Source organism: Nelumbo lutea, chromosome 6 (genome assembly GCF_056320005.1).
Source record: "Nelumbo lutea isolate HS-2025 chromosome 6, American lotus-T2T, whole genome shotgun sequence".
Taxonomy (NCBI): Eukaryota; Viridiplantae; Streptophyta; class Magnoliopsida; order Proteales; family Nelumbonaceae; genus Nelumbo; species Nelumbo lutea.
The window spans coordinates 1,884,968-1,907,180 of record NC_142689.1 but is presented as its reverse complement, the minus strand read 5'-3'; the positions used below and the strand labels follow the sequence as shown (position 1 = coordinate 1,907,180).

General features: G+C 44.3%; 1 protein-coding gene across 9 annotated transcripts; it reads right to left on the bottom strand.

Moving 5' to 3' along the window:
• Nucleotides 1–1,140: 1,140 nt before the first annotated feature.
• LOC148846767 (sm-like protein LSM1B) lies at nucleotides 1,141–21,040 on the bottom strand. Of its 9 annotated transcripts, none has more exons than XM_088949243.1 (7): nucleotides 20,841–20,977; nucleotides 20,376–20,622; nucleotides 17,750–17,818; nucleotides 17,532–17,675; nucleotides 17,368–17,430; nucleotides 2,030–2,086; nucleotides 1,141–1,632 (listed from the first exon to the last, which is right to left on the bottom strand). In XM_088949243.1, the coding sequence occupies exons 2-6, from the start codon at nucleotides 20,415–20,417 to the stop codon at nucleotides 2,045–2,047; spliced, it is 360 nt and encodes a 119-aa protein (XP_088805369.1). In that variant the 5' UTR covers nucleotides 20,418–20,622; nucleotides 20,841–20,977; the 3' UTR covers nucleotides 1,141–1,632; nucleotides 2,030–2,044. The 9 variants fall into 9 exon arrangements, with proteins under 9 accessions (XP_088805369.1, XP_088805371.1, XP_088805370.1 ...); XM_088949245.1 differs by having other exon boundaries at nucleotides 17,532–17,647; XM_088949244.1 differs by having other exon boundaries at nucleotides 20,376–20,594; nucleotides 20,841–20,975.
• Nucleotides 21,041–22,213: the final 1,173 nt, after the last annotated feature.

Sequence of the window (22,213 nt, the reverse complement as noted above, 5' to 3'; positions counted from 1 at the left end):
AATAGACCCTTTTTGCGAAAAAAAAATAAGATTTTAGTTTGATAATATATCATTCTATTATAGATTTATAGGTTGTCATGGTTCAAATCTCATGAAAAGTTATTTTAATTTGTTTTATTATTTTTATATAGGCAATTTTATATGGAAAAAGGCTTCATTGTTTGGAAAAAATATGCTAACAAGGTTCACATTATTGATATTCTTGATATGCAAACTTTGCCTATATTTCAAACACCATATCACATAAAAAACTAAAGTGGGGAAATGTTTCATGTGTTGGAGGCTTCAAAAAGACAACATAGCATATTGATTTTTCATTTGCCAAATGAAAAAAAAAATTCTGAAACTCTCTGCAAAGAACACATGCAACCATATCCCGGATATGAGTATCACGATCGGGACTAACTATAAGGATAACTAGGGGTGAGCATGGGTCAGTTCGGTTCGGTCCCATGGCAAAACCTGGAACCTACCCTATAGGGGTCAGTTCTAAGGCAGGTTCCACCAAGTCCAACCAAGGTCGGTTCAGGTAGGATAACCCTAGACCCCGAAACTTGCTTGAGTGGTGGTTGATTCCAAAAATTTGAAACCAGACCGTACCCTATAACAGATTGGATAAGGTCAGTTCAAGGCCGATTTGAGGTTGGTTCAATTTGCTAAACCCCCCCCCCCCCCCCAACTTTTATTTGCAACAAAAAACCATCCTGAACTATCATAGTCCAATACTTTGTCCCCTCCTTGTTAATGGGGTGATGATAAAAGACATAATTATGAAAATGCCCATTTGAAGTTCTCTATCCTATTGCATTTTTTCTACATTTTCTACTTTCCTCTTTTTTTCTTTTTTTGTCTGCAATTTTCTAAATTTCTGTTGCATTTCCTCAATTTATAGACTTGAAGTTTATCGATTTCTTACAAAATGGTCACATAAAATAATACAAAAGCAGTTAAGAGTTTTATAAACGTTTAAAAACGCACATACAGACATGGGAGCCTTTTCTTAAGTTATCTAACGGAGTGCTAACACGGTGGAATCTGAGAGTATCGGAGTACGAAAATTCATTGTCAACATATCTCTACTCTACATCTCGCCCTTAAATAGTTAAATCAAGCATCACTCTAAAAGAAACAAAAAAGTACTTTTAAGGGGAACTTGCTTCACCTTTCAGGATGAAGAGAAAAGAATATTAACTTCTCAAGTAGCTAATTGGAGCCAACCAGTATTGCAGGGTAGCTTGTTCATACTACTTTCCAATAGGTTGCCCTTAAATGCCAATTCCCACATGAGAAACGAACGCGAACCATTATTTTTGTTTCGAACTCTTAAAATAACTAAAGACATCATTCTCTAACTGCATTAAACTAATCAGCCAGCCAGGATCGCTCAGGAGAGCTTACCAAACCTGTCTTCGGGGAATAACAAGATAACATGAAAATGGGAGCAAAACATTATTTCCCCATAGTAGTTTCTTGAGTACCAACCAACCGCGCTAATATTTGCGGACAACATGGCATTAACACATGACAGGAAAATTGCACAAGACTGACATGTCATCAATCCAAATCGAGGAATTCCATTCTCTTTCTCATGGAGCCCTTCAGATCTGTGGCATCCCTTTCTGCTTTTTGTGCCTGATGAGAGATGCAAAGGTTACAAAAATGTTATAAACACAACAAAAAGGAAATTGACGGTTTCTGAAGAACAAGAATTACCAAGCAGCTAGCTACAAAGCGATGCATGTTACAGACGTAACAGAAGACATGCCCACTGACGCAAAATCGGATTTAGTCCTTACAGCCCCGTGTAGCCATGCATTGCGAATATCTCCCCATGAAATAAAAAAAATAGGAGGACGTATATGTTCCCAAATGCACGGCTGCAAAAGGCTGTGAGGACCAAATCTGTTCTCCACTGAAGCAGATTTGAATTTTTATCCTTTTTCTTACTAGTATGCAGCTCTCAGCAAAATTTTGTGAGTATTTCATTTCTTCACTATGTTTTAAGTCAACCCAGATCTCTGCCAGTTACCTATTTGCTAGATCCCTAATAGCATTGCACCAAATGCCCTAGACCAATGTGCACTGCCTGCATCCACAAACAACCACTTCATGATTCACCCACATGTTCATGAATAGTGGTGGCAATTGGGCGGGTTGGGTTGGGTTTGGTTTGGGTTGAGTTTCAATCCAACCCATTTAACCCGTCAACCTGTTAATGACCCAATTATATAAAATTAAATGGGCTTTCAACCCAAACCCGCTTTAACCCAATCCAACCCACCCAAACCCATTAATTTTATATTTATTTACTTAAAACAAAAAACTAACTCCTCTTTAACAAATAAGTTAGTCATAGCTTAGTGGTAATAATAGTTGCTATTTATACGTGTAGGTTCAAATCACATTACATGCATGTTATTTTTATACAAGAAGCAAAGCCATTTAACTATGTTTGGGTTTCGAATTTGACGAACCACATAGGTTCGAACCGGTAAGACCAACTTGAACTATCTAATTGGATTGTCTTCGAGGTAATCACATCAAGTTCAAGAGTGGTTGAACCGTTTAGATCCGGACCAGTCCGGTCAGACTAGACCCCGCTCGAACCAGTTCAGTCCGGTCAGAAAAAACCCGATCGGACCGGTACCAGTTCAGTTCAGTCGAGCCAGACCCCAACCGGACCAGTGCAATCTGGTCAGACCAGACTGGACCGGTTCAATCAATGGTGGATTGACTTAGGTTGGCTCATATCAGGTTTGTGCATGGGTTTGGGGTTGAACCGATTGGCCCGAAGCAGGTCAAAATAAGTAAATTGGACCGGTCTGGATTCGGGTAAGGTTGAGCGGATATGAACCAAACTGGATGATCCAAACCGGGCAAAGCAAGCATGATGGTTAAGGGTTTGGACCCCGTCCGATCATACCCATTTCGGATTCGGGTCGACCCGGATCAACTTGTGTTGGGTCGACCCGGGCTGTGTTAATAATGGTTGAACCGGACAACCCAAACCAGGCAAAGCAAGCAGTACCAAGCCATCTTGTCCAATGTCTATTTCAGATTCGGGTTGACTTGGATTGGGTCAGGCCACATTGAACTGGTTCGGACTTGGGTCAAATTGATTTGGATTTATGTTGGGTGAAGTGTGTTGATTCAAGACAACTAAATTTAGTTAATAATTAATAGAAAATTAATGCATTAATTATAAATTATTTAATTCAAATGAAGAAAATAAAAAAGTGCTAAGAATTTAATACTAATGTTTGTAATGATTAACCCAACGGTTATCCACAATCCAACCCAACCCAACCCATTTAAATGGGCGGGTTGGGTGATGGGTTGATCACACAACCCGCCAAGTGAGCGGGTTAGATAGTGGGTGGGTTGGGTGAAAAATTGCCACCCCATATTCATGAATCCCTCACTCAAGAGAGAACATAAAGCAGCCTTTGCACAACACATTATTTGCATGGTCAAAAGACAGCTGGCACATTTCTACTGGGGATCATGCAATGGATCCAGCTTATAGGCAACTATTCCCAGAATAAGCATGAAAAGGAGACAAGCTCATATGAGAATGGAAGTTCACTCATTGAGGCATGGTAATGAGGATTGAAGTTCTTACTTCTAAATCATATCCAAAAAGGTAAACTCCATTTCATTTCTAAATTTATTCGACAGAGTTTCTCCTAACAAAATTGATCAACTAATCAAGGTGCATTTTACTCTTTAGAACCACTGAAATCAACTATAGGCTTGGAAATTTCCTCCTTAACGGGAGCCAAATTGTTAAGAGGCAGAAGTGATTACTACTATCGCTTACCAAGAATTAAGGAATACAGTATTGTTGGGAAAATGGTTACGGAGGCTGTTGATGGAACAGGATAGACGGGCATAGGGTGATTATTAGCATACATGGATTGGTAGGACAATAGTTGGGATGTGGGTCTGACCCTAGGGCTTCTCAATGTTCTCCTTGGAAAGCTATTCATGGTATCTTTCCTTCCATCCTTCCATATTTCAAATTTGATGCCTATGCAAGAAACAAATTGTTGTTTTGGGAAGATGCTTGGGTTGGAGATTCCCCTTGGAGCCTGTTCTGGTTTTTTTTGGGGATTTTGAAAAGGGGGGAAAGTTGGTCAATGGGATTCTGATTCCCATTCACCAAGATACCCATTTTCATTTTTCAGATTTATCACTTAACTTTCCCACCTGGGGATGAGACAAAATTGTCCATTTTAATAATGGCTTTTTATGGCTAAAATGGTCATTTTTCTATTTACGTGAGAAATAAAAGAACATGGATAAATGCACTTATCTGAGTCAAGTAAGTGCATAATGTGTATTTACCTAGGTAAGCAACTTCCCAAAAAGCGAACCGGGCCTTGGAGATAAGTTCCCTACTATTTATTCCCTTTCAGAAAACAAAAGAAAAGTGAACTCTTCAGTTTTTATTGATAATTCATGGGATCTGGGCTTGAGGAGAGGGTTAAGGGAGTTGGAAATGGAGATGATGGATGAACTTGTTGCTCTTTTAGGGCCAGTCTACTTGGGCCAATCTTGCATAGATAGCAGAATCTAGAAACCTTCCCCTTCTGGTTTTCTCACTTGATTCTTTTTCTATAATGTCCTCCTTCAATCCTCTAACCTTGCAAGGAACTTTCCATCAAAGGAGGTTTGGTGTACTCCAAAAATCTGGGTTTTTTACTAGGAGGTGGTACTCCAAAAAAATCAATATTTTGGATATATTGCAAAGAAAAAGGCTAAATCTTTGCCTTTCACCCCATGTTTGTAGTCTCCGCTTGAGTTATATTGAGACAATCACACACCTATTAATCTCGTCCTTTTGTGTTCTTTATTTGGTCTTGGTTCTCATACCCCATGTTTGTAGTCTCTGCTTGAGTTATATTGAGACAATCACACACCTGTTAATCTCTTGTACTTTTGTGTTATTTATTTGGTCTCGGTTCTCATACCCCTTTCCTAGATGTGGTGAGCCTCTTTGACTCAATTTTTTCTAGGCAACTAAAGAGGCATGGTTCAAAGTATCGATACACCTCTATGTATTGGCAGAGGTGTATCGGTACTTTAACTGATACGCCTTTTTTTTAGTTTTTTTTTTCTTTTTCAAATTTTAGCTTTAAATATAATTATATATATTATTTAATAAAAAAAGAATGTTTGTAAAACACCTGTACACAGGTGTATTGGGGCCCAAAGATATGATATGATATGCCCAATACAAGGAATATTGTGTCGATACTATGAACCTTGCGAAGAGGCATGGAAGAATCATGTGGAGAGCTACAAAAGCAATTGTTCTTAGTTCAGTCTAGGAAAAAAGACATAATAGAATCTTTAAAAGTGTGAAAAGATACAAGAAGGAAATTGATGGAGCGCAATCTGGCCGGTCTTAGCTGCCAACGAATTCGCCTCTGAGCTGGAGCGTCGGGGAGCCTGAAACGGGAAAGATGAGAGAACTCCGGGGGGAACCTGGTGTGATAACTCCGAAGCTCAAGTCAGTAATCTCTCAAAGGCAAAGTGTAGACCAGATAGCGCAAAGTTCACATACCTTGTTTGTTGGGGGCAGGGGGCCTTTTATAATCACTTCGCGCACTCGCTCCGAGGCCCTTGTCAGGTCGGGTATGATTACCCTTGCGTCTGTCAATTCAGGCGTCGTCCTTTCTGTTGGGACAGAACCGTCACTGCCTAACCGTCTCTCTAACTGGAGATGGCGGTGTCAGGAGGCGGTGGCAAGTGGCCGTTTAGAGTGCGGCCATCAAGCGTCAGATCCCAAGTCAGTCGGGTGCGGCGCCTTGAAGGTGATGTGGTGGTGGTGAGCGAGGTGAAGTCTTGAGTTCGGAGGTATGTATAGGGAAGGTCAGTTCGGCGAGGGGTATCCCGAGCTGTTACAAGATAGGCCAGTTCGGCGAGGTGTATCGCGAACTGTTACAAGGCAGGCCAGTTCGGCGAGGTGTATCCCAAACTGTTACAAGGCAGGCCAGTTCGGCGAAGTATGTCCCGAACTGTTACAAGGCAGGCCAGTTCGGATTACTTTCTAGTTTGGGGCCAAGGGTGAGTTCGGGTCCCTAGTAGGGAGTTCGGACCGTTGGTTTCTCCCCTTGGCGCTCGCGCCTTAGGCTTGCTTTTGTGCCGAGCTGTTGCCTTTGCCATGTGTCACATAACTGTGAGGTCGGGCCAAATCATCCTTCATCAATTGCCCCCCACTCCTCGCGCCAAGGGTCTTGCCCTAGTGCGGGGAGTTTTGCGAGGTGGTAGGTGGATTTGTCCCGTTCTTCGAATCTTGACTGTGCAAGTTGCTTTTGCCAGGGTTCTTCGGTTTTCTAGGGTGTCCGAGAAGGCGGGAACCATGCCTACTGCTCATAAATGTTGACAGATGTGACAACGCACGTTTAAGTTTCAAAAATTCGCACCGCTGGGACGTGACAGCGGGTCATTTAAATTTGAAAAAAGCGTGCCACTGCCGTTCTGAAGGGACGTGCGCTGGTGGTTGTCAGTTGCAGGGAGACGTGCGGCGTGTTGTCAGTTTTAGAAAGACGGGCGCCGGCGCGACGTCGGTTTTAAAAAGACGTTCGCTGACGTTTCGCTCTTTTCAAAAAGACGTGCGCCAATCACGTCTCGATCTCAGGGGACGTGCAGTCAGCGCGAATGCGGGCCGTCGAATTGTCTTTGATCTGCACTGTCGGTTTTTGGTTACTGTAGCTATAAATAGTGGGGGACCCCAGTCGATTTGTCACTTCTGCGGTTTGCCTCTTGAGCTCGTGTCCAGGTTTTTCAGCTCGCGTTTAGGCTGGTTACTTAGCCTTCAAGGTTTTTGGCTTGTTCCCGTCTCTGGAGCCTTCAAAACTTTCTGGTGAGTACCTTCCTGAATCCACCTCTTTTCCTCGATGTCTAGCTTCGATAGCTCAGACGACTCTTCAGATAGGACTGATGTAGGTTCTACAAACCGTGCCGTATCCCCCGACTGCCTTAGTGATCCTGAGGTGGAACTTGATGACTATGAACCCGCAGGCCGAGCCGCTTCGGGCAGTTTGGCGTCTACCTCTCGCCGAGGTCGAATGCTAGACAGGTTTGGTCCCTCAACCATGACGCCCGAGGGGCTCCAATCTATACTTACGTCTTACAATCTGCCTGGGGGGTATACATATTTCATTCCTTCAGGTAGCTTTCCTTGGGAACACGGTCCCGATGAGATCGTGAATTTTCGAGAGCAGCTCGCTGCGGGGTTGCAACTGCCTTTCCACCCTCTTCTCGTCGAAGTTATAAACCACTTCGGTGTTACCATTGGCCAGCTTCATCTGAACTCTATTCGGAACCTAGTGGGGACTGTCTCCCTATTTTGCGAGCAGAATTTCCCTTTAGACTTGGAGATATTCTCCTCCATCTTGATGCTCAAGAGACAAGCGGGTTCTCTTCCTAGGGGGAAGACGGGCGTATTACCTTTCTCCTCGCCCGGGCTTTAAGCTTCTGCACGATCTTCCTAATAAGGTCCCGGCGTGGAAGCGGGACTACTTCGGTGTGCGAAGTGCACAAGGATGGCCCTTTCAGACCGGGTGGGGTGAGGCCGCTCTTGATTCAGGTGTCACTCTCGACAAAGAGACAGTGAAGGGCCTCCGGCAATGGGCACGACAAGGTTTAAAGTGCCATCAGTACTTAACGGAGGCCAAGCTCATTGCGGTCGGTCTGAGTTCGGGTAGGTTTCTAGTTATGCGGTTTCTTGCTTGCTTTGTTCCTTCATTTTTTCTGATGTCGAACTCATTTCTGCAGGTGTGATGGACGCGGAGAGAACTCGTGGGGGGCGTCTGTTCCAAGGCATGAAGAGGAGGAAACGGGTCGCCAAGCGAACTCGTACCGAGCTGCCCCCGGATGAGGAGCCTCAAGTTCCAGGCCACACGCCGGAGGATCTGCCCAGGGAGCCCGAGGTGACTCCACCGATGCATGAAGCGGCCGGGGTGCCTTACGCTGAGACTACTCACACGGGTGCTCCTGCTCACTTTGGGTCCACTCATACGCAAGCTGGGCCCTCGGGCTTGGGAGCTCAAGGGGAGTTCAGGAGCGTGTTGACGCCGAACTACGCTCTTCAGAAGAGTAGGGAGGCTACTTTCCTCGAGGAGATCGCGGCGTGGACCGATCTTCCTTTGAATCAGGTCGCCTGCCGCGCCGTAACACATGCTATGGTGGTAAGTCAGATTTTGTTTGCCTTCTTCATTTTCTATCGCTTTTGCTGTTAATCACTTGTTTCTTTTGGTAGGTGAATTCTTCAATTCACGCCTTAGCAGCCCAAGTGGAGAGGAGTTCGCGACAGGCGCGTGCTGCTGAGGCTGCCGCCCATGCTGCTGAAGAGGCTTTCCGTGCCGCCGAGGCAAATACCCGAGCTGCTGAGGCGGCCGCTTATGCTGTCGAAGAGGCTGCTCGCGTCGCCATGGCCAGGCAGGCGATGTCTCAGCGTGATGCCGAGGCCATGGGGGTAGTCGTCAAGCACATGGCGGACTTGAAGTTGGACTTGCAGCATCAAATCGAATATCTTCAGGACATCAGGGAGAAAACGCAGATTTTTTCCCAAGGCATTGAAGACGCCAAGAAGATGGCCGTTGAAGACTATATTGCCTCTCCCCGTTTTGACAATCTGATGGTGGATTCTTACAGAAGGGGGTTCAAGCTGAGCCAGTGGATGATCCAGAACACGTACCCCGACCTCGATGTTAGTGCCATATCCACTTCCCGTATAACTCAGGAGATGGCCAATGCTGCAGATGGCGAGCCGGATTCTGAAGGAGAGGCAGGGCCTTCGGGTGTTGTTGAAGTGCCTTCTAATGGCGAAGAAGTAGCTCCGGGCATGTAAAGATTTTTTTTTTGAAGTGCCTTCTGATGGCCAATGCACTCCTGTTTCTTGCAACGGAATAGACAATCTTTTTGACTAAGTGTTCTTTTTTCCGAACTGATTCTTTGTTGAACTGATAATATGCCATTGTTTCTTGTCCGGGTTATTGTACTTGCGCGACCTGTTTCGGCGCTAAGGATTTTGTAGCGAACTGATTTTTTGTCGAGCTGATAATATGCCCGACTTTTCTTTGCTTGCTTACGTCGAGGTTCCTCTTGGCTCTGCATCATGGCCCTTGGGCCCTTGAAGAGATTTCGTCCACTTCGCTTGGCGGTTTATAGGTAGTATCGCCTTAAGTTCACAATGTTCCACGCTCGAGGTACTTGTTTGCCTTCTAAGGTTTCGAGCTCGTATGCCCCCCCGAGCGCTCTCTTTACCTTATAGGGCCCTTCCCAGTTTGGTCCAAGTTTGCCCACGCCGGGTTCGGGCACCATAATCTTACGAAGGACTAGGTCGCCGACCCAGAAGCTTCGCTGCTTTACTCTGGCATTGTAGTAGCGAGCTACCTGCTGCTGATAGGCCGCTGTCCGAATGTGCGCGAGGTCCCTTACCTCGTCCAGTAGGTCAAGGTTGATCCGTAACTCATCTCCGTTTGTCCGATCGTCGTATGTTTCTAGTCGCAATGTTGGTACTTCGATTTCCACCGAGATCACTGCTTCAGTGCTGTAGGTGAGGTTAAAGGGGGTTTCTCCCGTGGCGGTTTTTTCTGTAGTTCGGTGAGCCCATAAAACGCTTGGTAGCTCTTCGGTCCACAATCCCTTAGCTCGATCTAAACGTGCTTTCATTCCGTGCAAGATGGCTCTATTCATAACTTCCGTCTGACTGTTTGCCTGCGGGTGCGCGACTGATGTGAAGTTCTGTCGAATCCCCATGCTCTGGCACCACTATTGGAACTTGATATCCTCGAACTGTTTGCCGTTGTCGGAGATTAGTACCCGAGGTAACCCGAAACACCATACTATGTTCTTCCAAAAGAAGTTTTGTATGTTTCGGGCCGTAACTGTTGCCAGAGGTTCGGCTTCTATCCACTTCGTGAAGTAATCCACTGCCACAACTAGGAATTTTCTCCCTCCTGTTGTTGGCGGGAATGGCCCCAGGAGGTTGATGCCCCATTGTGCAAAGGGCCACGGGCTGGCGAGGTATTTGAGGTCGAAAGCAGACTGATGGTGGATATTGGCGTGCTTCTGGCATTTGTCGCTTTTTCTGACGAGCTCGACTGCTTCTGCCTTCATCGTTGGCCAGTAGTATCCTTGTCGAAGTGCTTTTTGGGCGAGTGCTCTGCCACCCAGGTGTCCACCGCATAGGCCTTCATGAGTGTCGCGGAGTACGAACTCGGCTTCGACAGGTCGCAGGCAACGCAAGTAGGGGAGCGTGTAGGACCATCGGTACAACCGTTCGTCAATTATGATGTATTTGGCTGCCTGGCGCTGCACCCTCTTAGTTGCATTGCGTTCTGCAGGGAGGGTTCCGTCTACCAAGAAGCTCGCGAGTGGGTCGATCCAGCTCGGCTCTGCTTCGAGGACGGAAACGACCTCCTCTGCCCCCCCCCCCCCCGAGAATACTAGGCCGAGGTAAATCTTCTATGTACACGGTTCTCATGTTGTTGCAACTTGTGCTGGCTAACCGGGACAGAGAGTCGGCCTCAGCTCAGTGTTCTCTGACCTCGGGATTTGCCTGATGAAGTGTGACTGGAAGTTGAGCAGGGCCTCTTTTACTTTCGCCAAATATGCGATCATAGAGAGCTCGCGTGCTTCATACTCGCTCGTAACTTGGTTGACTACGAGATGGGAATCGCTACAGATGACCAAGTGCTTTGCTCTTACCTTTTGCGCTAAGTTCAGCCTGGCTATCAGTGCCTCGTATTCTGCCTCGTTGTTAGATGCCGCGAACTCAAAGCGTAGTGCGTATTCCAATTTTGTGCCACCTGGGCCGCATAAGACTATTCCAGCCCCGCTGCCTTGCTGGTTCGAGGAACCATCTACGTGAAGGATTCAGGGCTCCTCATCCCCGTTCGCGTTTCGCCTGACCAGGAGAGTGGCCACACTGGCTGCTACTTCACGGGGTTCAGACTCAATTGGCTTGGAAGCTCCGGGTTCACCCGAACTGGGGACCTCGGGCTCAACCTGTTGGCCTTCGAGGCTGAAAGTGCACTCGGCGATAAAATCTGCCAAAGCTTGCGCTTTAATTGCGGTCCGTGGTTTGTACTGGAGATCGTATTCGCTGAGTTCGATGGCCCACTTCGTCAGCCTACCGGAGACCTCAGGCTTTAGTAAGACTTGTCTTAGGGGTTTGTCGGTTAAGACGACGGTGTGAGCTTGGAAGTACGGGCGGAGTTTCCGAGATGATATCACCAGTGCATAGGCAATTTTTTCTATCTGCGGGTACCTTGTTTCTGCTCCCTGCAGAATTTTACTAACATAATAGACGGGCCGCTGGACCCGATCTACTTGTTTTACTAATACCGAACTGACCACCTCGTCGCTCGCCGAGAGGTACAGTTCTAAGACCTCGCCCTCCTCGAGTCTGGCTAAGGTTGGTACGGTGGCGAGGTAAGTCTTTAGCTCGTCGAACGCGAGCTGGCAATCTCGGTTCCATTCGAACCCTTTGCCCTTGATTGCCTTAAAGAAAGGCAGGCAGTGGTCTGCCGACTTGGACATGAAGCGACTCAGAGCGGTTATGCAGCCGTTTAGCCTTTGAACTTCTTTTACTTTCCGAGGTGGTCTCATATCAAGGATGGCCTTTATTTTGTCCGGGTTTGCCTCAATACCGCGCCGGTTGACAATGTACCCTAGAAACTTACCCGGTGTGACACCGGAGACACACTTGTTTGGGTTTAGTCTCATGTTATATTGACGCAGAATTTGGAAGACTGAATCCAAGTCTTTTATTAATTCTCGCGAAAACTGTGTTTTGACAACCATGTCGTCTACATAACATTCGATTTTCGTGCCAATTAAAGGCCGAAAAAGTTTATTTACAAGTCTTTGAAAGGTCGCGCCAGCATTCTTTAGCCTGAAGGGCATGACCTTGTAACAGTACAGGCCGAACTCGGTAATGAAGCTGATTTTTTCTTGGTCGGACTGGTCCATCTTGATCTGGTTGTAGCCTGAGTAGGCGTCCAGGAAGCTTAGCAGCTCATGTCCTGAGGTCGCGTCCACTAGGCGGTCAATTCGGGGCAGGGGGAAGCAGTCTCTTGGGCAAGCTCGGTTTAGGTCGGTGTAGTCGACCCACATGCGCCACTTGCCGTTGGCTTTTTTCACCAGCACTGGGTTGGCTACCCAGCTCGGGTAATGAACTTCCCTTATGAAGTCCGCTGCGATGAGCTTTTCGACTTCTTCGTCGACCGCCCTCCAGTGCTCTGGGGCTAAGTTGTGTTTCTTCTGTCTAATGGGTTTGACTACAGGGTCAGTGTTAAGCTTGTGAGTTACAAGGCCATGGTCAATACCGGGCATATCTGCCGCGAACCATGCACAAATATCTAAATTTTGGAGTAGGAAACTCACCAGTTCAGTTCGCAAAGGCTCCTTGACGGAGGCACCGATCTGTAGTGTTCGCGTCGGATCTGTAGCCGAGATCGGGACTGCAACTGTTTCCTCAGTGGGCGAAGCTCGTTCCTCGCCCTGCTCTGCAGGCCGCCCCAGTTCGAGGTCGTCGGCTGCCTTGGTTTTTCCCTTTAGGGCGGCAACATAGCATTTGCTGGACTCAAGTTGATCGCCCCGCGCTACCCCCACACCGAAGTCCGTTGGGAACTTCATTGCCAGATAATAGATGGAGACCACAGCACGCAGAATATGCGTAATTGGTCGCCCTATTATGGCGTTGTATGGGGAGGGGGTCGCGACCACCAGAAAATCATGGTTGAGTCTCACCGCGCATGGCCATGTGCCAACTTCCACAGGTACTGTTATCTTCCCCAGGGGCCAGACTTCCTCTCCACTGAAGCCCACCAAAGGAGTGTGCGCGGGTTTCAACTCGCTTTTCTGCAATTGCAATTGGTCGAACGCCGATTTGAATAGGATGTCCGCCGAATTGCCTGAGTCTACCAGTACGTGCCGGACTTCGAAGTCGTTGATCCTTAGCTTTATGACGAGCGCGTTGTCGTGGGGGTAGTGAACACCTCGTGCATCGTCTTCTGTGAAAAAGATCGGTTCTTCTGTCTTCGGCCTCTTGGGAGGGTTCTGCTCCTCTCGGGCTGCTTCGCGAACTGACGTCCTTGCCGCCACCAAAGTGCATCCTGCCACCACCGAACCGCCCACTATCACGTGGATGGTTCCCCGGACTGGCCTTTCTTCTAGGGGAGGAGGTCGCTGCAAGGCTTCGGTCGGTCTGCTGCTCGACTCGGGGACATCCTTCCCGTGTTCCCCTTGCCGACCTGCTTTATTACTATTGTCGTAATGTACAAAATTTCTTAAGTACCCGCGACGGATGAGTCCCTCTATCTCATCGCGGAGATTATTACATTGTTCGGTGCTATGACCATGATCTTTATGAAAACTACAATATAAATTTTTGTTCCTCTCGTTTGGGTTGCTTTTCAGGCGAGGTGGCCACTTTACATAGGGAGCATCCTTGATCGTCATTAGGATCTTGGTCCGCCTTGTGTTCAACGGCGTGTAGTCCGTCCGAACTGCTAATGGAGCTCGGGACGGCTGGCTTAGCTTCGCCTCTCGGTTCTGGCTTCTTCTGTCGCCGGGGTTGGAGGGCTCGCCTTCTCTTTTTCTTTTTTCAGCCCCGCCTTCGGCTCTCTGGTTGATCTCTTCCTCGGTTCTCATAAACTTGTCCGCGAGCTTGAGGAAGTCGGCTACGGTTGCGGGTTGGCTGGCCACCATGTGCCATTTGAATTCTTTGTGTGTCACCCCTCTTTTGGCCCCGGCGAACTGTACCGCAGGGTCTAACCGAGGGATCTGCAAGCATGCTTCATTGAACCGCTTGATGTAGCTCCGGATCGGTTCTCCCTCTCTTTGGATTACCTCGAAGATGCTTTCCTCGGTTTTGGGGCACCTCTTGCTGGTAACAAAGTGCGCAGTGAAGATCTGCACGAACTGGGCCCAGCTTCTTATTGACCCAGAAGCTAGGTTCTGGTACTAGGTGCGGACCACCCCTCTGAAGGTGGTGGTGAAGGCCACGCACATACACGATTCGCTGGCCCTAGCGAGGTGCATTTGCCACTGGAACGCATCGACGTGGTCGTTGGGGTCAAAGGACCCATCATACTTGTCCAGAGATGGGAGTTTAAAATCTCTAAGCAAAGGGACTACCAGAAGTTCTGTTGAAAGGGGGGAAGGAACTGAGAGAATGGGGACGGTTTTTACCTCGCCCGAGCTCGTTTCTTCCTTGCCTCTGAGCTCGGGTAGCATGCGGGTAGCAGTTCGACAACTTCGCCGGCGCCTTCTTTGAGTGGGCTTGGTGCTGGCGCCGCTTGCCTCCGTGTTGCCGAGCTCGAGGAGCCCGGAATGCTGGCCTATTGCTAAGGCGCTGAAGTGGTTCTCCGTGAGTGGGAACTCGGGCTTGGAGCGCCGAGGTGACTTTGTTGGTGAGGTTCTTGACCCACCCGCGAGCTACAAGGCGGGGGTGATCTTTCTTTGCTTTCGGCCCGGGGATGAGGCCTGACTGTTAGGTGGCCTTGACCGGCTTGAAACTGGGTGTCGGGGGGGAGCAGTGGTTGGTTCAAGGGTAGCTGAGGGAACTGTTGTTGGTAATGGTGTTGGGAGAGGTGGTGCAACACCTGGTGTTGCTGAAGTTGGTACTGTTGGAATTGCTGCATTGGCCACATGCATTGCATCTGATCATCTAGCTGGTTTTGGCGGGCTGCTAGTGGGACAGCAGTTGGTTCCGCGAAGTTGGTTTCGATGGGGAGTGGAAGAGGAATGTTCAGCGAGGGAGTGTTCAGCGGTGCCACCGCCTGTGGCACATTCAAACTTGGGATCCCATCCACTGAAAGGGGGATGGTGAACTGCCCAATGCACACCGCCGGAACATGAAGTTGTTCTCCGGTAATGGCTATTTCGGTTCCACGTCCGACACTGCTGGAGGAGGCCATTTCGGTGTTGGAGTGGGTGTTGGAGTTTTTGAAAGAATGGTAAGTAAAAGAGATTTAGAGGGAGGCTTTTAGAAGCGTTCCCACAGACGGCGCCAATTGATGGAGCGCAATCCGGCCGGTCTTAGCTGTCAACGAATTCACCTCTGAGCTGGAGCGTTGGGGAGCCTAAAACGGGAAAGATGAGAGAACTCCGGGGGGAACCCAGTGTGATAACTCCGAAGCTCAAGTCAGTAATCTCTCAAAGGCAAAGTGTAGACCAGATAGCGCAAAGTTCACATACCTTGTTTGTTGGGGGCAGGGAGCCTTTTATAATCACTTCACGCACTCGCTTCGAGGCCCTTGTCAAGTCGGGTATGATTACCCTTGCGTCTGTCAATTCGGGCGTCGTCCTTTCACCTGGGACAGAACCGTCACTGCCTAACCGTCTCTCTAACTGGAGATGGCGGTGTCAGGAGGCGGTGGCAGGTGGCTGTTTAGAGTGCGGCCGTCAAGCGTCAGATCCCAAGTCAGTCGGGTGCGACGCCCTCGGGTACGGACTTCCTCGGTGTCAGGCGTAGTACGGTTTGCTTGGTTTTGGTGCCCTGAAGGTGATGTGGTGGTGGTGAGCGAGGCGAAGTCTTGAGTTTGGAGGTATGTATAGGGAATGTCAGTTCGGCGAGGGGTATCCCGAGCTGTTACAAGGCAGGCCAGTTCGGCGAGGTGTATCCCGAACTGTTACAAGGCAGGCCAATTCGGCGAAGTATGTCCCGAACTGTTACAAGGCAGGCCAGTTCGGATTACTTTCTGGTTTGGGGCCAAGGGTGAGTTCGGGCCCCTAGTAGGGAGTTCGGACCGCTGGTTTCTCCCCTTGGCGCTCGTGCCTTAGGCTTGCTTTTGTGCCAAGATGTTGCCTTTGCCACGTGTCGCATAACTGTGAGGTCGGGCCAAATCTTCCTTCATCAAAAATTATAGAAGGAATAACCATTAAGATTATTCACTGATTGAAATCAATTGATTTATTTAAAGACTTTTTAACATATGATATCTACAAGAATTGGGATGAGGTGGCAGTTACAACTTCCTAAAACCTGTTGTACAAGAACTTTGGTCCCTGCCAACACAAAAAAGGATTAAGTTGAACTTTGATGGAAGCTCTATAAGTACCCGGGCTGTTCAGGTATAGGGAGAGTTTTCAAAGATGGAGAAGGCAAAATAATTGCTATGTCTTCAGGATCAATGAGAGTGGGAGATTAGCACATGTTTCTAGTGGACATGAAGATCAGCCAATGGATTAGTTGATACCTTAGCAAAACAAAGGACTCTGAAGGAGAACATGTTCCAGGCAGTATTGTAATTAAATTATATCTTGGGCTCAACAGGGTTGACAGCTGTACTTTGATCTCTCTTTAATGAAGTTACCGTTTCCAATAAGAAAAAAAAAAAAAAAAGATAGCTACATGTCCTCAAAAGCTAAAAATTTTATAAAATACCTTTCTACTTCAGTACACAAGCAACTGTTTACATCTAAAATTAGAGATGCATAAATTTCAGACAAGCCATGAGAGAAAAAGGAAGTTTATGTTATTTATCTCAATTTAGTTAAAGACAGCCATGTGATGCCTAGGCATTTTAGCCAGGCAAAATAAAGTGAAAACCCAGGTTACAACCAGGTGTCACTTAGGTAACAAAAATAAACAAATAAAATATCTACATATTTTGCAGTGTTCATATAAAATTAGACACAAGAATTATGTAATTACACATTAGTTATAAACTACTACAATACAAAACAAGTAAATAAATGACTTGATGAATTTAAACCTGATCTTCAAAAGAAATGACAAGAACTTTGAATAATTTCCCCAGTTCAACAAAAAGAACACAGAGAAATACCGTGATCAAGATTAAAGGAAATGAAATACAAATAAGAAGGGATTAAATACACTCAAATTGCATTGTGCCCTGAATCTGTGCAAACATTGAAATCTGAAATGAATGTTCAGTAGAGGTAGTGAGGTACTTTGTCCGTTTAAAGAATCCATGTAACATAATCCTTTTTTGACCTTTTTTTTCTACATTATGTGAACACAACACTTTTCAAAAAATATTATTATGTATAGGGGTTTCAGTTTTCACTTTCTGAAATATAATCTTTCAGAAAATGGTGTACATATGCATGCACAAGCATGTTGCGTAAGAGTCATTCACCCAAACTTGCTTATTTTGTGGTTTACAAACCAAGGCCAACAACCTCCATTATGGAAGCCAGCATTTACATAAGCCTTGCCTATTATCAAACTGGAGATAGTTCATGTGCAGGCACACAAGAAGTTAAAAAAAATCCAGACAGATGTATTTCATATAGGCATTCAGCTATTCCAATGGTTACTTTTCCAATAGAACAGTGTTAGACACCTAATATGGGGAGCAAAGAAAAACTGCCACTTACCCTTCTTATCTCTGCAGCTGAAACACGAGACATATGTGGGGGAAGCTCCTCTCTTTCTAGATCCTGTCCAATCACAAAACCCCCAAAAAAGATGAAATAATGTGAGAACCACTCTAATAACAACCCAACGGTTACATAGAGCTAAATAATAAGAAATTTGGTACCAGCTCGCCAATTAAGACAACATTCTCCCCACGAATTACATAGAGACCCAAGGGGATGTCACAATAAAGATCACCAACAATCACTCGCTCACATGCACCTTCAAGAACAGCATTTGCTGCGGGAAAGGAATTCAACAAAAAAGTCTTCATTGATGAATTAAAAAAATGAAGATAAAAAATTAATGGAATGCCAGAAAACAATAGGAGAAGAGAAGTACCAAATTGATCAAAAGAACGAAGTATTCCCAATAGTTTTCGACCATCTCGCAGCAAAACAAGAAGCTTCTCTGTAAAATTTATGGAAAGCATCAAATTTGGGAATGGGAATCATAATTTCTTTTTCTAATTGATAAGAACTTCCCCACGTCTTATGTGTTTCAGAAAATGGACAGGAACAGGATAGATTAAGAAGATTATTAATATTAGATTTTGTCAGCATAAATGACTGGAGAAAGGAAGACCACCCTGTCTATAATATATCATTTGGACTAACATCTATTCACTCATCCTATTTACATTTGCATGTAGTCTTTTGCTAGAAGTTTCTCTTTGACCTCATCTTTCACATCATATGGATTATGGAGTGCAATATTTAGATTACAAAAAATGAGAACTGAATAGATAATAAAAAGAATGGAACCTAGAGTGCATGTATACCCATGTTAAAAACTTTGAGCCTTACATGTTAAAAACTTTCAATCATACAACCAAGGCAGCATTTGGCCCTCATTTGTATTTTATTTTATCAAAAAATAAAAATAAAACACTTGTCCCTTATTCGTTTGCACTAGCCATGGAACTCAAAAGATAATAAAAGAATTAAGAACCTAGAGTGCAGTTACACCTACAAAACTGTCTGACAAGCAGGCCTGAAAAACTTCCAGTCATACAACCAAGTCTCAGCACTGAGCCCTTATTTGTTTGCACTAGTCATTGATGAATTGAGAAACATATTTAGGAGGTACCAAGATGTATGTTGTTTTCTGATGACAAAGAATTAATTGAACAAGTAGGACTAAAACAGAAAATACGCAATGCAATTTTAATAGTAATGGGAGCAAAAATCAGGGTGCACTTACGACTGGACAAATGGAGGGTGCACTTCTATCAATGATGATACCATCCATAAAATTAGAGCAGAATGGACAAAATGGAGGGTGCATCTATAGCCTTATATAATAAGAGAATACCATTTAGATTAAAAGGAAAACTTTATGAGACAGTTATGAGGCCAAAAATGTTGTATGGAGTAGAGTGTTGGATAGTTAAGAAACAAGATGTCCAAAATATGAGTGTGGTAGAAATGCAAATGTTGAGATAGATGACTGGGAAGACTAAAAGGGTTAGGAATACAAATGCTAATGCCTAAAAACATAATTCTCAAGGCTCACAGAAAATCTTGCACCTTGAGGTGTCTTATTTTAAGGACAAGCTGTATCATATATTAATTAAAATCATCACTTTAAATTCTGAATTTATTTCCCCAAGCTTAGACTGACAACTTACTTATTATGTTTAGTACATTAAGAGCTTTGAAATTTAAAAACCTTCCAAAGTTTATTTTACATTTAAAGCTTCTTTAGTGGATAACAAGTGGTTCGAAGGAGTGCACATAGGATTTTTTTCAATAACTTCTTTGACTGTTTGTTGAAACTGAAATCCACAGCTTCCAATGCAGCACTCTGTACTTGCATAGACTATCTTAAATGGATGAGGTGTCTGTGTCAGCTACAGTATCCACTATCCACATGCCTGACTACCCTTACATTCTTACTGTATTCATTTTAGACATGATACATATCTGATACTGTATACACAAATCTAATGAATACTTTACAGAATAAATAGTTATAAAAAAATATAAGAAGTATATTAACAAATCATACTACAACGAAAAAAAAAATGTAGATAGTTAGAAGTCTCACTGAATTTGGCAAGATATGATACTTAGCTGCGGATTTCAGAGAGACTTCTGACAACATATATTTGGATGAGACAAATATATCCATGGCTGTCTTGGATCTCAAGATATAGCAAGATATAGAAAGTCATATGCCCAATCCCCATTTCCTGTATCCACATGATCTAAGCATCCTAGCATGCAAGGCACGTGTGGGGTTTCCAGGAGCCTATGGTTCTATCCATAGGCATTTATCTTACTTGCTTATTTGACATAAATGAGCACGGGGCATCTATTATTAGTTTATCTTTCCTGTATGACATTCCTATGAAGAAACGACAAATTTTTACCTTTTCTTGCGATATTTTTATAACAATGTAAATGTTAGAATTCACAAGATATCCAATTATCTACGAGTCAATACTTTTTTATCTCTAGGTATTCCCGAATCCATGGTTTTTCCAAGCCATGGAATCAGACTCCTTGACATATTTCGGATTCTGATCCTATCATTACAATGCTTCTATAATCTTTTAATATGAAGAGATATTAGGGATGAAAAAAGTGTTAACTTTCGGTGTTAAGACTTGAGGCACGTTTCTACCTTCTTCCCGTATGGAACTATAACCATTTCCATGAACAACTCCCCTCACTTTGACAGTTTGACTTATTTCTGTTTGAAATGAATTAAATGAAGGCATGAAAAGATTCTTGGTTGAAGTCGAAAGATTGAATTTTTTTTTCCAATAATGACAAAGCAAAGAAGTCTCATTCTATGCTACCAACCTCCAACAACCCCCAAACAAGCTAGCAGAACCTACATTTTACAACCTCCCAAAAGAAGGGAGGCAAAAGAGTAGCAAGAAAGTACAGATAGACCAAGTGGAGAGTCTATGAGTGAATAAGCGTGTATGTGTGTGATAGATAGGGAGAGATAAGCTTACTGTCAAGATAGCTGGCAAGAGAAGTGGAGAGAAAGATCTCATCAGGGCTTGCCCAAGACATGGAGCTCAAGCTTCTTCGGTACCTCAAAAATCACCGAAGGTTCCTCCAAAAGTGCCAAAAATGGCATTGGCAGTGGCAGCTCGATTCATCAATGTCCAGAAACCCTAACGTCAAAATCCACTCCACTCCACCACAATTCAAGATCCCCTGATATAACCCTAAAAGTTCCACCAGAGACTTTCCTTCCTATCAAAACAAAAAAAGAATAAAAAAAGAAAGAAAGGTTCCACCAGAGATGCAACGAATCAGACAGACTTCTTGGGATGCAATACCCCAGAACATCAGATTCGGATTCAGGGTTAAGTCGAAGGAGTTCCAGGATTTAAAGCACTCGGATCCAATCTCCCGGAAGAATCCGACCAAATACCAACAGAAGAAAGGATCGAAAGAAAATAAATTGGGACCTTTTGATCGGCGCCTACGACTCGTTTTTTCTCCTCCTCCCGGATCGACTCAGCGGCGTCTCAGCGTCAGCGTGCACAATCCCCTCTGACAAAAGAGTGATGATTCAATGAGCGCGCTTCATTGGTTACCTCGTACTGGTGTTTGATTTAAAACACTGGCGTGTTTACATCTCACTGGGGTCGCATGCGACCACGGTCGCAGCAAATCTTTTTCCCTTCATTGGGTTGTCTCGATTTTTTGCTAATGAGTGATTGACACGTAGGAGAATCATGACACTTAGTATGACAACGCATTCCTCTCTAATCAACGGTGTTATTAAAAAGGAAAGGGAAAATTTTCCATTATTACCCTGTAATTTGGCTCGAGCGACTATTCTAACTTTCAAAATGTGACAAAATTCAGTACCGAACTTTTAAAATATAACAATCCATTAATCAGTCCATTAATCAGCTCTTAAGTGACATTTGAAAAGTTAAAAATGTCCTAAGATTACCATTTAATTCTCTTTATAAACCATTCAAACATTGACAATAAAATGGACAGTCCCAAATTCTAGATTTTTCTAAACAGTCACCAACTTTTTTTAATAGAAGAGGCTAAGATTTGGGATTGTTCATTTTTTTGTCAACGTTTATATGGTTGATAAAGAGAATTATATGGCATTCGAAAGGCAACTTTGACTTTTCAAATGTCACTTAACGGCTGATTAATGGACTGGTTAACAGCAGGTATTGGATTGTCACATTTTGAATGTTCAAGTATTGGATTGTTGCATTTTAAAGTTCGAATACTAAATTGTTACTCGAGCCAAAGTACAAGGTACTAATCAGGAATTTTCCCTATAAAAAAAAATAAAAGGGAAATTGTCTAAAGCTCACCATGAGTTTTCAACATTTCTCTTAAATTCACCACAACTTTTCAAAATGTCTAAAACTCACAATGCCAATAAGTTTTTATTTTCCAAAATTCACATTTCCTTAGTGCACCATTAATGCTTCTTAACAGAGGTGCCCATGTCAGCATAAATAATAATTTTCATGACCAAATTACACTTGAATGGTGAGTTAGGGGAAAAATGGTCTTTTCAGTTTTCAATTTTCTTGTTTTTTTTTTTCATTTTTAGTGTTTTGTTATAATTTCCAATGTTTTTATAATTTATGTTTTTTTACATTTTCTATTTTCTTCAATCTATAAATTTTCATGTATTTTTGTTAATTATTTACAATTTCTATGATTTTCTATATATTTTTGGTGTTTTTTCTACAATTTTTATTTTCTGATTTTGTTTTTCAATTTCTATAGTTTCTATAATTTGAAAATAATTTTTTATTTTGTTTGCAATTTCTATAATTTTGTATACTTTTTGTGATTT

Bases quoted from the DNA above. Each gene is read 5' to 3' on its own strand.
- LOC148846767 (XM_088949239.1), bottom strand. From the start codon at position 20,417: ATGAGATCTTTCTCTCCACTTCTCTTGCCAGCTATCTTGACA. The intron at 17,676-17,749 runs GTACTTCTCTTC...TCATCAATGAAG, and splicing joins TCGTTCTTTTGATCAATTTG to ACTTTTTTGTTGAATTCCTT. The intron at 17,431-17,531 runs GTACCAAATTTC...GTGATTGGACAG, and splicing joins TTGTCTTAATTGGCGAGCTG to GATCTAGAAAGAGAGGAGCT.